This window comes from Actinia tenebrosa, unplaced genomic scaffold, assembly GCF_029948245.1.
Source record: "Actinia tenebrosa isolate PJP-AT-01 unplaced genomic scaffold, QUT_ActTen_1.0 PGA_scaffold2__45_contigs__length_23673736, whole genome shotgun sequence".
In the NCBI taxonomy this organism is placed as follows: Eukaryota; Metazoa; Cnidaria; class Anthozoa; order Actiniaria; family Actiniidae; genus Actinia; species Actinia tenebrosa.
The window spans coordinates 17,582,879-17,601,377 of NW_028292579.1; the positions used below are offsets into that span (position 1 = coordinate 17,582,879).

General features: G+C 36.7%; 4 protein-coding genes across 4 annotated transcripts; 2 read left to right on the plus strand and 2 right to left on the minus strand.

Annotated features, from left to right (window-relative positions):
- Positions 1 to 142: 142 nt before the first annotated feature.
- On the minus strand, positions 143 to 874 carry LOC148909462 (uncharacterized). Its single transcript, XM_089034144.1, has one exon. The coding sequence runs from the start codon at positions 872 to 874 to the stop codon at positions 143 to 145; it is 732 nt and encodes a 243-aa protein (XP_088890270.1).
- Positions 875 to 7,052: 6,178 nt separating this feature from the next.
- On the plus strand, positions 7,053 to 8,930 carry LOC148909463 (uncharacterized). Its single transcript, XM_089034292.1, has 2 exons — positions 7,053 to 7,564; positions 7,612 to 8,930. Exons 1-2 carry the CDS (start codon positions 7,126 to 7,128, stop codon positions 8,850 to 8,852), a joined length of 1,680 nt encoding a protein of 559 aa, XP_088890418.1. The 5' UTR covers positions 7,053 to 7,125; the 3' UTR covers positions 8,853 to 8,930.
- Positions 8,931 to 10,303: 1,373 nt separating this feature from the next.
- On the plus strand, positions 10,304 to 12,281 carry LOC116292491 (serine protease 23). The gene has a single exon (XM_031699823.2). The coding sequence runs from the start codon at positions 10,581 to 10,583 to the stop codon at positions 11,766 to 11,768; it is 1,188 nt and encodes a 395-aa protein (XP_031555683.1). The 5' UTR covers positions 10,304 to 10,580; the 3' UTR covers positions 11,769 to 12,281.
- Positions 12,282 to 14,734: 2,453 nt separating this feature from the next.
- On the minus strand, positions 14,735 to 17,239 carry LOC116292465 (serine protease 23). Its single transcript, XM_031699784.2, has 2 exons — positions 17,147 to 17,239; positions 14,735 to 16,013 (listed from the first exon to the last, which is right to left on the minus strand). Exon 2 carries the CDS (start codon positions 15,985 to 15,987, stop codon positions 15,124 to 15,126), a length of 864 nt encoding a protein of 287 aa, XP_031555644.2. The 5' UTR covers positions 15,988 to 16,013; positions 17,147 to 17,239; the 3' UTR covers positions 14,735 to 15,123.
- Positions 17,240 to 18,499: the final 1,260 nt, after the last annotated feature.

The following is an 18,499-nucleotide window of genomic DNA, read 5'->3' on the forward strand; positions in this document are numbered from 1 at the left end:
AGAATAATAAATTATAATAATAATAAATTACATTTATAAAGCGCAGATTAGCACAAGATGTTCATCTGCGCTGAATACAGAAACAATACACAATAACTAGAAATATAAAAGCTAAATTAATCAATGGGAATTGCAAAAACAACTAAATAAAGGCTTTTCTATAAAAATATGTCTTTAAGTGTTCTTTAAAAGAAGGTAATGATGTAATATGCCTAATACTAGATGGTAAAGTGTTCCATTCTACTGGCGCAGCGTATGAAAAAGTCCTACCACCAAGAGTAGGTCGAAGTTTAGTCGGTGGAGGTGCTAATAAAAGCTCATTATTGGACCTAAGATTATAACCAGACTGCTTTTTGATAGAAATTAAATCAGATAAGTAACTAGGAGCGAGACCATGAATAGCCTTAAAAGCGAAAATAAGTATCTTAAAACGTATTCTAAATCTCACTGGTAGCCAGTGGAGATCAGCCAAGACAGGAGTAATATGCGAAAAGCGTGGAGTTAAAGACACTAAACGAGCGGCAGCATTCTGTATGCGTTGCAGTTTAGCTACTTGATATGCAGGTAGCCCATAGTATAAGCTATTACAGTAATCTACGCGGCAAGTTATAAAAGCATTGACTAGAGTGGCGCAAGAATCAGGAGATAGGAATTTCCTGATCTTCCTAATGTTATATAGATAATAAAAAGAAGATTTGCATGTGCTTGCTATCTGCTTGTCTAAAGATAAGTTAGTGTCAAACATAGTTCCAAGATTCCTGACAGAAGATGAGGGCTTGATTGAAGAATTGCCAACAGTGAGCTGCTCAATTGATTGCTTGGACAGTTGCTGTCGCGTGCCAATGATCATGAACTCTGTCTTCCCATCATTCATTTTCAATTTGCTGCATGTCATCCATCATTGAATATCTCTGATGCAGTTCGTTATAGTATCCGTAGCTTCATTTTGGCTGTCCTTGTGTCCTGGCTTGAACGAGAGGTAAAGTTGGCTATCATCCGCATAAGCATGAGCTTTTACCGAGTGTTTGTTTAGAATCTTGAACAGGTCACTGGCGTAGATGATAAAGAGAAGAGGCCCTAAACAGCTTCCTTGAGGCACACCGCTTGTGATGCTGAACTTTTTAGATACACATCCGTTGATAGAGACTCGTTGGCTTCGGTCAGAGAGGTACTCCTTGAACCACAATACGTAGAGCAGGTTCTGAAATGCCCAGGTTAGATTTGAGGCGAGCTATAAGAATATCGTGGTCGATAGTATCGAACGCAGCACTCAGGTCAAGGAATACTATTAATGTTACATTCTGGTTGTTCATATCAAGCAAGATGTCATTAAACACTTTCAGCAATGAGGTCTTCGTGCTGTAATCTTTGCGATATGCTGACTGCAATGTTGGATAAAGATTATTACTGGTCATGTGCTTATGAAGTTGTTGAAATACTGCCTTTTAAGTAAGTTTCGATACATAGACAAGCTTGCTGACAGGACGAAGGTTAGCAAAAGAAGTATCAAGCTCTACTTATAGACGGTCTGGCACGCACTTTTTACTTTACAAATAAATGTGACTGATACAACGTCATTGTTACTGATGCTATTTTGATTTCCTGTATTGAGTATAGGTATTGATTTCGCCAGAAAATAAATCGAACTGGTTCCAAATAATATAGACATAGCTTCTAAATCATGATTCTTGCGCCGAGTATGGCTGCCACGAGTTTTACAGCTAGCTTTGGTCATAATTTTCCTCTTTACGACTCACAACACGTTTTTATTTCTAGTCTATTTCACTTTGTTACTAAAGACTAGTATTGGAACAATCCTTGAGGGTCTGATAAAGATGTTAATCATATCTTAGAACTTTAATTAGTGTTTAGCCAAATTCTTCGTATAATCTTAGATCTAATGGTAGTCTTTCATTGCGACCACTTAAAGGAAAAATGCTTGCCACACTTGGGAGCTCTTTCTTTTCATGCCGCCGCTCCGTTATTATGCAATAGCTTGTCTGCCAAACTACGTGAAATCCAATCGTTTTCGTATGTCGTATATACATAATCGTATACATATATATAGTAATTAGAAGATATAACTAGCTAAAAACTAGTGTGAGCTGCGCCGTTGTTTCTAATGAAACAGTAATGATAAAAGGGTAAATTTTACACCGTGAAAAGATGAAAAAACTTACTGACGTTTCGGACGCTAGTTCTTCGTCGGAGTAATTAGTAATTAGTATTATGATTTATAAACCTGTGTAAAGCGCTGTTGATCAGCACATGTAAATAGCGCTCTATAAATAAAAAAATTATTATCATTAATTTTATTCCCCTAGCTTTGTATCTAGGTTATCTTTCTGTATTACTTAAGGTGACTCGACTCAATATTTTTGCATGAGCACCTACCAACTTTGAATCTTCCCGAAGTATGGTAAGGACGCGATTACACGAAGCAATTTATTGCAAGACAAGTTGCAGAGAAAATTGCCCCGTGTAATCACGCCCTTATCATAGGAAAGATTTCGGAGGGTAGCAAAGCGCGTTCTATTCATGCATGGTGCAAAGGAGTTCGATGTTGTGCTAAAAAATAAATGAAAGAAATCCCAAAGCACCGAATCGTCGAAAACTATGACATCGCCTCAATATTTAATTAATTTTGCATTTATCTTAGGCAGTCTTAGAAGTTATCAATGATCACAAAATACAGGGAAAATGTGGTGCATTGAAGTGTTGTAGTTCTGAAAAATCGATTCAAGACAAACAAAATGTGTCCATGAAACTGCGAGAAAAGTAAACATTTTGCGTTTTTATCTTGAAACATATTTTTTCCGTTTTGGCGAGATCGCGTTACTAGATTACCTTCTATTTTTCAAGGGAGTATTAGGGACATATGGCAATAGAATGGCACTTTGGTTTGTTTGTTTGTTGTTTTTTTTTTTTTGTTTGCTTGTTTTTTGTTTTGTTTTGTTTTTTTGTAAATAGAAACCCCAGAAGTAGCAATATTGGCTACGGGAAATCCACCGTTTAGTTTTCACATAAAATAAACTCTTAAGTTAGATACCACCAAATATCTCCAAATTTTAATGAAATCTAAAACAAAAACAAAAACAAAATATATATATAAAAAGTTGGTAACTATACATGTCAGGTCACCCATCCAAGTACTAATCTCCTTCAAACGTGCTTGACTCAATGTCTTCGAAGCCCAGTTTTTTTCCACTGGGCCACGATTTCAGGAAATTAGCACAACAATAGTCATGACAACAAAGAACCAGATAGACTAGATTATTTTCCACTTCAAATCAACGTGCCAGTGCGTGGCAGAGTGCAAGGGATTAGCTGTAAATATGGTTTGGGGGCCGGCTAGTCTCTCCCCTAATGCTTCGGCTAGAACACTATCCTGCGTAATCCGTACACCCAAGGGCAGAGGGCCTTAATCGCCGTCATGTCCGAAGTCCATACGACGACCCAGCGGATGTCTCGGGGTATGGCATGAAGGCACTAGTTTTTTCCTTTGGTATTTTGGAATTAATTATCTAATTAAAGTTGTTGTACGCGGGTTCGATTCCCACCGTATTAAGAGTACTTTTTTTCTCTTTCTTTTTATTTAGTCTATTTTTTTATATTAATTTTTAAATCATTAAAATAATTAAAATAAAAATATTATTTATTTCAAGAAAACTATGATTCTTTGTTTTTCTTTTAAAATAAAGTTAATAATAAAAACGTATTCTTTGCAAAAATGATTGAAACTGGTAGTACAACAGTAGTACAACAGTTATGTACATTATGTCAATGGTACGCAGTAACTTACCACAAATATGAGGCAAATGGCGATCCCTAAAACACATTTTATCGCCCACATACTGGTTCTGTATTCCACTAGTGCTCAATAAACCTTACCAAAGAAATAAAAGACACCACACGCCGACCGAGACAAAATGAAAACTGTTTTTTGTCGAAAAAAGGCATCAGTACCGTCCTGAATGCTGACCTCTCTCACGGGGACCATTTGCGTGCGAGGTGAGCCACGGAGTACCTGACTGCCTGCGGATTGGTTCAATGAATGGCCTGACCGGCCTGGCTATGAGTGTAATTTATTTCATATGTAATGAAAAGATTAACCTCTTAATTGCATATTCCATGATTGGTCTGTCTTGTATGAGAACACACAGACGCTTATTGATGAGATCGTACTATTATAGGGTAGGAAGATTACGTACTGTAACGTGATTGAGCGAATGTCCCGCCAGCGGCCTTTTCCTAGGTGGTCTGGCACGCAGATTATACCTTTACAAATGAATGTATCTTTAAATACAACAAATATAGCTTCCTTGTACTAGCTATCTCTCTATTTATATAGTTAGGTTTCCAGTCAAGGTCCGTCAGGTTTCAAAGTGTTCGTATTGTTGAACTTGTGCATTCTTTACTTTACCGTTGGTATTTGCGAGTAATTATAGCTTAGTATAGGAAATCGCATGGTTTCGAGTGCACTTTGGAATAAATTTGCACGAGCGGGTTTTCAAAAAGTTCAAAATAGCACGAGCCCGATAGTATTATGTACCTCTTTACGGATAAAGTAGGCGAAAGCTCTTGAAGTTTCAACATCAAGTTTCAACGTCTCTCGCTTCAACTTTCGCGTCAAGTGACCTTGAACAGCTGTAAAATGGCCAAACTGATGTTTTCTTTCCTTCTTAATTCTCAAATAACAAGCAGCGAGTCCTCCTTTTGCCATTCTCAACCTTTTTTGCTGGTTTTCAACTGATGAAGCTTGACTTTTTTAGCATTTTTGAATCCATTTTTAAGATGAAAATCCGCCATCTTGAATTTTGTGAGAACTTCCAGAGAGGGAAGGCTGTTCTGCTGCTATGACAACTGCTGTGATCTGATTGGCTAGTTTGAATTTTTTTTTCTTTTCAACCAATCACTGAAAAGTGTTTCACATTTTTGCACTGGTGTTTCAGGAAAACAGCACTGCTCTCAACCAATAAGAAGTGAGAAAGTTTTGCATCTATATAATAATAATGATAATAATGATAATAATAATAACAATGATAATAATATTAATATAATAAATAATATTATTAGGATTAATTTTTACTCAATAGATTTTATGGTTATACATTAGTAGATATTTTTTTATTACAGTATATTTTGTTATAGTTTTTCTTTTTTTCTTTTTTTTTTTTATTATAAATAGATATATTTTTTATTGTAGAATATATGAAGAGATAATCTATACGTCGTATATATCTACATAGATACCAAATACAATTGTTTCTTTTTCTTAGAGAGAAATTAATGTAGAAGTATTATTATTATTATTACTGATTGTATCTTGAAGAATTATTATTGTCAATAGATTTAAAGTTTATTAATTTTTAAAACAATAGAAAAGAGATTATGAATATAAAGTAACAAATATATGTTTAAATTACATATCTATCGATGAAAACATATTTGTAAAATAAATTGTATAGCTCAAAACACGAGTCCAGCTCTTCACACTGATATAATAATAATAATGATATTATTATTATTATTCTTACTATTATTACTATTATTCATTTATTCATTCTTTTACGCCATTAGTATTCACTACAACTGGAGGTATGGCAGATGAGTGTAGAAGATACCACAGTAGGCTCGCCGAACTAATTGCCAACAAGAAAGGAGAAGATTATGCCACCACTGTATCCTGGATACGAGCAAAGGTTTCTTTCTCCCTTTTGAGATCAGCTCTTCTATGCCTTAGGGCCTCAAGAACCACAAGAAGAGTGCTTAGGAATATAAAGGACAAGACTTGGATGTCTAGACTGCAAATGCAGCAATTAGCTAAATACTTAAAAAATATATATATAAATATTTGCCATTATTATTATTATTTCTTTAAACATATATTATTAGGATTAGTTTTTACTAAATAGATTTTATGGTTATGCATTAGTAGATATATTTTTACTATAGTATATTTTATTATAGTTTTTCTTTTTCTCTTTTTATTATTATTATTATTATTATTATTATTATTATTATAAATTATTCATTTATTATTATTATTATTTATTTTATTTATTTACTTATATATTTTTACATCAGGATTTTGCGTTTTGGTTTCTACATTTAGCTTGCAAGAAGCCTCTGGGTTGACACACAAAAAACACAGAATACAACATAGAATTATTTACAACATTAGCCTGCTTTGCAGACCCAATTCTTTTTACACGAAATCGCGAAAAACTGGACCGAGCTGCTAATTAGTTAGTTGCCATTATGGACGATGATCTATTGTCTGAACCGGCCAATCAGAACTTTCCGTATCCCTTTCCATATCTTTCTATAAGTAGCTTCTAATTGGTTAATCGCAGTCGAAATTCAAAATGTCGCTCAACCAAAGTTTATAAAGCGTAAAAGTTGTGGCTGTGGATCAAGCCCATGTAATTAGGCATAGGTAAGTGTAAACACTTTTAAAACTAGTTAAATAAGCCCTCAGACCCTAACAAAAACTAGACGATAATGATCATAAATATGTATAAACAGTAATGATAAAAGGGTAAATTTAACACCGTGAAAAGATGAAAAAACTTACTGACGTTTCGGAAGCAGCTCACACAAGGTTTTAGCTAGTTATCTCTTCTTAATATGTATTAAGCTAAATGTAAAATATATTCAGCCAAAAATAAATTATTTATGTTTTGGAGTGCACATAGTTATTGAATAAATACATACATGTGCACTACCGGCATGTAGGTTATCTGACAACTACGTGGCTGCTTGAATAAGGTTGTGCTGCATGACTGAATCAAGACTTTAGCATTGACTTCATTAGATTTGACTTGCAAAAGGATGCACGAAAATAATGTACATAATCTTTTTATTTACACATGGTAGGCTTTATTAGACTTTTCTGATTTGATATTATAAATGAAACATTCGCTTTCGCCAATGACAATTGGGGGGGGGGGGGAGGTTATTTCAATGTTTATTTATTCAAGCTAACAAGATATATTTCTTACGACAAGCGCATTTTCATATTATATTTTCTTTTCGCGCGAATAGCGCAGCGCGGTTATTACGTCACGAAATATGATACCTTTCGCGTGACTCAGACAAACAAACCATCTCAGTAGAAGAGGAATGACTGCAAATATAAATACTTCGTATCTAAATCCACTTAAAACAGCTACAAACTTGACTGAAAATGATGGAGTTCCTGGATCCAGGTTTGATGCTGACCCGGGAAACTATACTGTCTACCAGTTAAAGCGTTGGCTTAAATGCAGAGGCCTAAAAGTCACTGGAAAGCGTAGCGAACTGCTCGCACGTGTTCAGGATTGTATAAACGCTGGAAATTACCGCATTCTTGATCCGAGTATAGATGGAGGTAGGTGGCTCGATATTAAGGTATCCAAGGAATACAGCAAGGACGGAAAAATAATCAAAGAGCCAAAGAATAAAGTCCCTGAAATACCTACATCGGGCTGGAAAAACTTTCCATCCAATGACATACCGGCGCAGTTCAACTATGGACACGTTTATTTCTATGCTTTAGAATCACTTCCATCACGATCAGAAAGTGAAGTCGTAGATCAAACGTCTGATGATAGTGATGATGAAGCAAAGGGACACGGACTGACAAGCCTTTCAAGAACGGACGTAAATATGTTGACTCTGGCTTCGTACACGACGTTACTGACAACAAGAACAGTGGTTATTATTTCCTTCGCGCGCACGTTTGGCCCTCAATGAAAACAGATCTTCCTCACAACGTATTGATAATTTTATCGATTCAAAGTGGCGCAGTTATACATGCATCGTGTGAGCCATGCAAAGCGTCAGAACTTGGCCGATGCAGCCACGTAGTTGCGGTTTTGCTGTTGTTATTAGACCACGTCAAAGAACACGGACATATCGTAACTACACCATGTACTAGCCAGGAGTGTTCATGGAACAAAGGAAAAAAGAGAAAGAAAAATCCCAAAAGACTCTCAGATGCCAAATATCCCTCCAAAAAAAAGAAAACACAAGTTCAAGTTATAGATTTCGATCCACGACCGCCTCAATACAGACAGGTAACATCGTCAATGACCAATAACTTTGTCTCTCGGCTACAATATGAAAATGCTAAGACCGGGAAAATTTCTATGTGGACGACACAACTGAAGGTTTCATATAATGATTACTCAGTAGACGATATTTGCTTGCCTTTGTTAAGAGAGAAGGTAGAAATCCTTGTTAAGAACTTAACTCCCTCATCACTCACCCAACTTTCTGACACAGAGCAACAGAGCCAAAGTGAAAAATGGCACTCTGAGAGATGGCTTCGACTAACCGCCTCCAAATGCCTTGAAGCTGTTAAGATTGGAAAACTTGTACTTGATGGATCCAAAAGTGCAGCCAGTCGAAGTGCGAAGTTTATATCATCTTACAAATGGAATATGGAGAGTGAAAACTACCAGTCTGTTTGGATGGCAAGAGGCTTAGAAAATGAAGCCGATGCTATATTGAAATACCAAGCTCAAACAAAGCATCAAGTTGTGGCATCTGGATTGTGGGTTAATCCCAAATACCCCTGGCTAGCATGTTCTCCTGATGGTCTTGTGGAAGAAGATGGTTTGCTAGAGATTAAGAGTCTAAAGGTTTTTCATGATCACACTATTCAAAGTGTGATCCAAAAGTCTGTTCTATCACAGGAAGTCATGAAAAGGCAGTGCTTTTACATAAAAGACAACGAATGTCTTTTAAAGCACAGTCATTCATATTACTATCAAACACAAATGCAACTCCTTGTAACAGAAGTGGAAGTCTATCGGGGTATCTTGAATCACTATTACATCTTCCCCAGCAGCAATGTTTCGTACTGACCATTTTGTCAAAAAAAACGACGAGAAAATATAAAGAAACTAGCGAGCGTAATGAAAACCGCTTTACATTTACTATGACCTTTGTGTTCTGTTTGTCTGAGTCATGCGGGGGGTCCGATCTCGTGACATCTATTTTTAGTATAACCGCGCTGCGCTATTCGTCAAATGTGCACAATAATTCGCAAGGTTTTCTAACACAATTTCTGATTGGATAGTTGAGCTTATATTGTATTACGTATTTCTAGCAGCCCGGTTTAGCAGACTCATTGGCGAATTAAATCACTGAGCGTAAAAAAATATCGAGTCTGCAAAGCAGGCTATTACAACATCCGTTTGTCATTTTTCTCCGTTCTTCACGAAACCCTTCAAAGAGACAATGGTTTTGAGTTTTCAAGTTTTTTTATTTCCCAGATAGCATTTTATACAATACATTTACTGTCTATGTACTGGAAGGTGCAGAGAAAAACCCTAAAGAGTTAAGAAGATTTAGTTCTGCGCCGTAAACTAATGTATTTAGAAGCTATATTAGAACATGAATTCCTAATGTTAGTTTGGTTTGTTTGTTTGTTTTTTCCCTCGATATAAGATTAACTAACGCGGTTAGAATGTAGACCTCAAATGCTTTGTTATGATCGGTTTTTATTTTGCTTGCTTGTGGTGAATGTCGTACATTAAATTTACGTAACAAAGCATTCACAGCGTGAAAGGTAGGCCCCCCTCATAACATCAACAAGGTCTTGTGATCGTAATTACAACCACAACTTAAGTAAGTACTTAAGTGTTTGTTCCTTTTTGAAATTTCTTTCCCATGCGCTAGCTAAGTGACGTATTTCTCAACATTGAATCAAATACTTATCGTACTGTTCAGTCATTTTCAAAATATTTAAATTCCTTCGACGAATCCTGGTATTGACTCGACCTACGCATCGGGAAAGTCAGATCGAAACCTTCTAAACTGCATCGCCAAGCCTTTATGGCTTTATGACAAGAGAACTTCAACATGTTATGTATTAAATTCTTTTGGATGCAGCGGAAACGTATATATTAAAATGACATACGAAAACGTGCCTATCATATGAGTAAAATAAAAAAAACCTTTGGAAGTTATCAATTGAAAATATCGTACAGTCATTTTAAGATTTTTCTTTTTATAACTGAGAGTTACTTATGTGTTGTGTCAGTTGTACCGGTGCTTTTGCGTTTAAGCCGAAAAAATAACCGAAAATAAGCAGGCTCTTGATTGCATGAATAAATTTTGTGTAATCAAAGAACCTTGTTGTTATATGCCCATGCCATCGCTTTTCTACAACTAATCGAGTACTGATCCATTAAGTAATGCAAATAGAAAAGTGTACATGAAGATTTTGGTTGATAATCTTCGGGGCCTTTTTAGCATCTATTTTAGTCATTCGTTATTTATCGCTGGCGATCATTGTTGACTTAATTCCCAGCTCACATTTGTATGAGATGTATTGAAATGGCATCACCTGCCAATGTTTTCCTTCATAATAACTGATTTGAATGGTTATCATTAAGATCATTGGTCAAGCATGACGCATATTCATACTGCCATCATTTCGGTTTTGTTCTGCATTCGTAACAAGTAGATCTAAATATATTTACATGACAGACGACTCGTGTCAAGAGACTTCGTGCCAAACAACATCAACAACAATATCTCCTAACTGACGAATACTCTGACTCATTATATAAGCACTCTCAGGGACAATGATGAAACCGTGTGAGCTGGCTGTCTTTTTGATTTCGCTCTATCTTCAATGTTTTATATCGGTGACTTCGGCAGAATCACAAAGTACGATCCAAAACACGAGCCAGGCTGATAAATCCGATAATTTATCCCGTTTCCCGCAAATTCCCATCAAATTCAAAGAGGTCAAAACTATTCAACTGGGAAAAGCAAACCACACTGACGAGAAGAGTCGAAATGTAACGTGGAATCTGACTGGAGTGAATATGACGGGAAAGCCTGAGGACGTCTCGCGATTCAACTACGAGACTTTATGGAACAATGGATTATTGACACTGACCCTGGTTCGTTTTGAAATCCAAAAACAACAACTGAAGACGCAACTGAGACAAGGTTCTCAAAGACAAACCTTCTACCAGGACGAACCCGAGAACTTTCTAGAAAATTCTTTTTTTACTCAATCTGACATTGAGTCCGTGATTCCTGACTTCCTGCGGAGGCGATTCAAGAGAAGGGTCTTTGGTAGGGACACGCGTACACAAATTCCTCAAGGGGAATTTCGTAAAGTTCCATTTTCAGCCGTCGTTAAGATCTCAACTGGCTGTACAGGAACTTTGATATCAAGCATTCATGTCCTCACATCGGCCCACTGCGTCCATGACAGCTCCAAATACATTGTGAGCGTGAAAAACGTCAAAGTTGGCTTCCCAAAGCATAATGGAAAAATGCGGTGGGCAGGAGTGAAGAATATTAAAGTACCACGCGGATGGACAACGGACAAAGATGTCAGCTATGACTACGCAGTTTTAAAGCTGGTGCATCATCACCGTCGTAAGTACATGGTGCCCGGTTCTATTGTCTTGACACGTGGATCCATCACGACACACTTCCTAGGCTTTCATCAAGACAAACCTGCAAATTCCTTGTGGTATTCTTTCTGCAAAGCACGACCGCTTGATCATGTCATCATCAACCGATGCGATGCAATGCCCGGAAGCTCAGGCGCTGGAGTATACCTCCTCTCCAATATTGGGTCCAAAACAGTACGGTTCATTGTTGGGGTTCTGTCTGGTTCAGGGACTGTGCGATTTCGCAAAAGTAACGGGCGGTCAAGGCGGTTTAATATTGCAACCAAGTTGACTCCATTAAAAGCCGCGCAAATCTGTGCTTGGATCAAATCGGCGCCTTACTGTAATGCCCTGGCATAGACTCTAACCTTTGCGGTCATTACGTAAGACAGGTTCAAATATTAGAGAGTTTTAGATTTACGTTCACGGCAAATGTGAAACGTCAGTTGACCAGTAAAAAATTCTTTTAAATTACTGAAAAAGAATCGCAAAAAGTCCATGTAGTAGAAAAACAAAAGAGTATTTGCGCTTGGTGAGAAGGTTTGTAAAAAGTAAAGGAAAGGAAAGGAAAACTATGAAAACGTGCACGTGGTCACGTTTGCCGTTTGCGGGGAGAAAAATAAGTCAATCTAAAACTCTCTATTATTAGCGCTAAAACGTTAAAATTATTACTAATTGTGTTGTTGCTACTGCTTGAAATCTTACACTTGGGTTTTGAACTATATATAAAATTGAACATGTACATGCATCATTTTTTACTCATATATACATATATATTATATTTACCATTTATCAACAATTCTGGTCGTAATCACTTGAGTCATACATCAATAAACAAAATTGTCTGGAGCTTAAATGTCCCAACATATTAAACTGTGTAATAATAAAATATTCACCTACGAATGAGCATCGTTATTATTCCAATATACTATTATTCCAGGCTGAATCGTTCGCGGTACGCCCGTAAGATAACACTGCTAATTTGACGTCATTGCAGGCTACGCCAGTATGATAAGCGAACTACGTCAATTTCTCTATTCAAGACATTAACCGCGTTTAAAACACAAACATGATCTAATGATTTATAACAAAAAGAAGCCTTGCAAATCTTCTTTCTTATGACACGGGATAAAGAATTATATATATATATATATATATACATCATATCAAATCATTGAACCAGCACTAGTCTGCATTATATATTTGTCAAACAGTAATTAATTTCCAGTCGTGTTATTCAACTCAAAAACTTGACATTTTTAAGACCTGTCGGATAATTCTCTTATTTCCAGTCTGAAAAAAGGTTTATCAAGTGCCTTTACCCCTAAAATAACATTGGGAATTTCTCTTATATAGTGCATTACACATGTGTCTCAATGAGCTTTGCAATCTTTAAGACATTCACAAGTACTGATTACATATATTAGGTTATCGTATGGAACCCAGGTTCTTATGTTTTTTAAAAGTTTTGCGGAAAAAGGCATTTTTAAATCAGTTGAAAACACAAGTGAAATTGAAATGTTACGAGGACCAATACGATTACTTTTTTATCATATACTGGGCAAAATTGAACGACAAAATGCATATAATTGAATAAATTATGATAATAAGCACGGAAACGGAATGGTAGCGGTCACATATTCACTAGCTAAAACGAACGATGATGATGATGATAATAATAATAATAATTTATTTCTTGAAAAAACGCATAACTACTAAGTCTCAATGCTTTTTACAGGTATTGGAGAGAGAAAAAAAAAAGAAATATATAGAAAAAACAAAACAAAACAAAACAAAACAAAAAACAAAAAAACAAAAAAACAAAAAAAGAAAAAATGTATATATATATATATATATAGCAAACATATTTCAAAAATAAAACATATATTACAATAAAAAAATAAAAAATAAATAAATAAATAAAAGATAAAAAACGTAGTAGTGATGTGATGATATTTATACATATAAGCTTCTACCTCAAAGTCTGTATGTACCTTTAGATAAAAATGTTTAGTCTTGAAAATGTCAATAGAACTGGAAGTTTAACTGAATCTGACAGTTGGTTCCAGAGCTTAGGCGCTGCCACAGAAAATGCATGACTTCCTTGAAAAAACTGTTTTATACTTGTTTGGCCACTGAAGTTAAATTTAAATGTGAGCAGGCGTGAACGAATCATAAACAGGAACAAGTCACTTTGCATTGAATGTACCTTATAAATAGAACATGCACTTATTACAAGAATGACAAACTAATGATTAGATGATTACACTTCATTGAAGGAAAAAGTGGAAAAAGCAATGAAAACAAAGAGAAAACAAAATAAAACAAGAAAGACAGGAAGAGACAACAAACTTAGTACACTGCTGTGATGCTCTTTTCTTTTTTTTTATCTTTTAATTGATTTTCTTTTTTTGCCGGCATATCTTCACTCAAAACCTGTGATTCTATTTTTTAACGCAGTGGCGGATCTGCGGGTGGGATTTGGGGGTTACAACCCTCCTGCTCCCTATAAGAGCAATCGTGATTTATTATTATTATTATTTTTCTTCATGACAACACCAACAGCATCGCCAGTTTTATTAAAACAGGGGTGCCGAACACATTTCGCTCGCTGTTTTTTCTATACGCCGTGTGTGGGACCTGAAACAACCATGCTCGCCTGCAGCAAATAATCATTATCATAAGACCTACTTCCGTTTGGGAACCCTGTGCTACTTTCCCGCCAAACAAGTACCTCAATCAATGCTACAACCCCCCTTTGAAAAAATCCTGGATCCGCCCCTGTAACGTAGTGAAAATACAGAGTCAATTTTAAAACAAAATGGATAAAACGAAAGATAAAAGATGTTGCATGTTGCATGTTAAAACCTTCACGTACCAATGTTTCTTGAAATGGTTGTCTACGATTGAAATAAGGCTTGAAAGATAGAAAGTGAGCAAATGCGCAATCAATAATTCTGTCACGTGATCGGCTAGCTCCACACTCTCATAGTCACTTGACATAGTGACAAAGAAAACCTATAGCAGAAAGCAAGCAATGCATGCCGTCTCTTGGGTAAGGTCCTGAATACTTCTGGGTATACTATTGCGCAATGTTGTCCATATGATTCATAAAAAAAGGTACAAACGCATGTTTTTGTTTTTTTTTTTTTTTGCTTTGCTTTTTATCAGATTTCGTTATCATAATAGGAAATGCACAAGAGCAGGAATCTCTAGCACAAAGCATGATGGGAAGCCGATTCGGATTCTCATCATGCTTTGTGCTAGAGATTCGTGCTCGTGCACATTGGCTATTGGACGCTTACAATTATGATTGACGGAGTAGCTAAAGGCAGTATTCACTTTTATTTTTATGTATTCACTTTTATATTCATGTATTCACTTGTATTTTCATATATAACAAATTATTCATTTATTAGCGTACTTACATTGAGTTTTGGGCGCACGTGCAAGGTTGCTAAGGACGATGGAAGCGTAAGAGGTGCACGAGACGTTGCTGAGTTTGACTCTGAGTGCTTAAGCAACCAGCCAAGTGCACCCAACACTCGATAGAAACACGCTAATCAATGACCAATCCTTTAATTCATTTTTTTAAACGAAATCTCAATTAAATAGCGCGCGCTACTCGATCACATCAGCTAACACTATCGATTTTTGGATGCACGCTAGGCTCTGCTAAATAACCAATCAGAGAACGCGTTATATCGTGGGTATGTTAGAACATACATCCTATTGGTGATTCAGCCCAGCGACATACCTGCGACATAAGTCGACGTGGATACAATTTCGCTATGGCATTGTAATGAAACTTGCGACCTCGTGCATTTATCCTAGTGACAGTAGCCGAAAGCACTCCCACAATACGCCTCTCTGTTTCCCCGTTGTAGATAATTTCTTCATATACTCCGGACCCTGAACTTCCCTGGACTGCGTCACATGTACTCGCAAGGAAATAACTGAAATCTATTCCTGTGCAATCAACGCGCCACATCGTGTTGCTTTTTTTGTCGCCTGGGAAACCGTTAAAATGAATCCTTGGGGTTCGGGAAGTGATCCTTCCAGCAAGTCCAAAATATTTTCTTCTGTGGGTGGTGGAAAGCTTGAGAACAGCATAATCATAACGCCACGCAACGGTCCATGTCCTCGGGTGCCGGAATTCATATGGCATCTCATGTGATATTACATCATACCAACGAAATTTCTTGTTTTTCTTGAGGAAACCAACCTTGATTTGATCTATTGGTTTGATGTACTGTGTCCTGTTGTGGATGCAGTGAGCAGCGGTCAAGACGTGTTGGTTTGAGATCAGATTCCCTGTACATCCTGTTGATATCTTAACAACAGCAGAATAGGGAAACTTAGATAATTGCTTCCTCTTGACCTTTCGTCTGGTGTCTGGTGGGAAAATACGGCGTTTAGTGGAATTATCATTGATAATAGAATCCCAATATCTATTTAACAGATCGAAGGTCTCCTGGTCATTCTTCTGGCTGGTTCCTGTTGTAAGCCCCATCAGTACGATCACCATTACACAAGTACACACTACACATGCCAAATCAGCTGGTATCAACATTCTCATGTTCAGCTGCAGGGTTTCACAGATGTCTGTAATTGGCCAAATTTTAAAAGCAAAGTTAAAAAAAAAAAAAAAAAAAAAGATAAAATATCTCGTTTGAAAAGACTTGAAAATTCTAACGATTTGCCGATAAACTTTATATGGGACTAGCCCTGTCCTGTTATTCTTTACCTAGCTTTTTTTATCTCTGCTTGTTTGTAGTTTAGTTTATAACTGAGGAGAAGGTGCAGCCTTTGTAATTACATCTGCAAATGGTTAGACCTTCGCGTCTTCTCGGATAAGGACGTTAAACCGTTGGCCCCGTCTCTCCACACTATCTAACCCTGTATTGGAGGGACGTAAAAGAACCACTTAGGACGTAATAAAACCCTGGAAGTGACCACCCTCAGTTTCTGGCCTTTACTAATGATTTCTTAACGGGTTGATTTGTGGGTTGGTTTAGGGGTTTTTAAGGGGTTGGATTGATGTATGTACCTCGTAGGGGACCTCCAGTCCTATTGTGCTATACCAGCCCTCGGGCAAATTCTCAAATAATAGTTTAAATAGTTTTAATTTCTCCGGTCTAGTCGTAAGACTAAAATAATAGCTGAATAAAAATCATTTCTCTAGAAAAATGTAAGGAAAAAATTGCCAAATATTTAGATACTTATTAAAGAATAACCTTCAAATATTTATTATTATTTTTTATTTCATTCGTACATTTATATGGAATATTTTCCCATGGTAGAAAAATATGAACTTTATTTTATACTTTCAAATTCCATATCATATATAACATGCATAGATTTATACTATATAAAATGATGATGACGTATTGCTTTTGTTTACAGTCCTTTGACTAAACGTTGTCGTTGATCGGATCATCCCAACGCTCCTAGACCGAAAAGGATAACGGGTAATTTACCCAGAACTTGCGTCATCTAAACTGCTCGCCAGTTTAAATCTTCGCCGTATGCTCGAGGCATGGTTTCAGCAAATTAAATGGGATCGAAAAAAGCGAGCTCAAGACGTGTTGGATAACATATGCGGCAGCTAGTAACTGTGAATTAATTATCCCTATGATCCTTTTCGGTCTAGGCGCGTAGGGATGAAGCCGATCAAACGACAACGTTTAGTCAAAGGACTGTATATGGTTAAAATAACTAAACGATAAAAGACTCACTTGACTTTAGTTATCCAAACTTTCCAGTTGCCGAGACTTAGGAATACGAGAACTCCCAAAGATCTGGGTCTGTTTGTCAGCCTTGCATGCGTGTTAACATCCCTCTGATTGAGAAGTGTTTTTAGACCTTATCTATAGAAACTCATTAATAATTCATAGCTTAGTTAGCAATGCGTTATAATCAACTAACAAATCACAGCAAAACACCTCAACTTAATGTACAACGATTGGCCTAGTCTTGAAGGCCACTTCGTGTTGAAAAGTCGAAATCGCAGCTGGACGAAGAAGGAATAAGAATAATTAATCAATCACATAAAATCAATCGGGTAGAATGGACTTTTACATTTTTCCTTCCATTGCATAATTTATAGGAACTACTAGTGGCTATAGAGGCTTTGCAGCATCACGTGTCGGCAGCCATGACAGGAGGCCCAACAATAGAGTCGTTCTCCCCTGGGAAACTGAATTATCTCTCATGTAAATCAGATTAGACCAGATTCAATTGTTCCTGTATTCTGACATGGCTGCCATCACGTGATGGTGCAAAGCCTCTATAGAGGAAATAAATTCTCTAGTTTCGAGTTTTCTCTTGCTCAGGGTCAGCCTCGACGTTGTGCAGAATATTCATGTGTTCCAGTGAAGGTCCATGGAAGTTTCAAAGTGTTTGTATTGTAAAAGTCGGGCATTCTTCAATTTACCGTTTGTATTTGTGTATATTTAAATGCTGAGTAAATGAGTATGTAATTAAGAAACACAGCGGTAATTTAGATAACTCGCGTCCATTCAATTGCAGGTCCTTATCTGATACCTATCATATTCAGTCGTCATAACACGTGGTACTTATTCCCAGCCGGTGACCGCAACATCACCTGTTTAGTTATGTTATGGTTAACGGAATCTCGATGCAAATAAACTAATAGTTCGTAGTCTACCAAACAAAGAAAAGAAGAGTGTTTCATCCGATTTAATTCCAATCAACCGAGAAGGGAATACTCCCATTTGGAGTTCGCCTTTGGTCAGTCTTAGCCTCCATTGTGTACAAATGTGTTCTTTAATCTTCTTTCGTTAAGGTCCATTGTATAGTAAGGAACGTACGTACTACGGAACAATAGGAGTTGATTTCAATGTCACGGGTTTTGGTTGAATAGCTGAATATTATAACGCACCACCAAGACTAAGGCTAAGTAAAAGAGAACTCGAAACTGGAGCATTGAAAAATCGAGCCGGAGCCTAGTTCTTTAACCAACTTCGACTTGTTTGGGATAGAGGATGAAACACTGTTTCACCTTGATAAGGCACCTCTCAAACCATCAATGATTATTTGAGAAATTCAAATTATCATGATGCTAATTA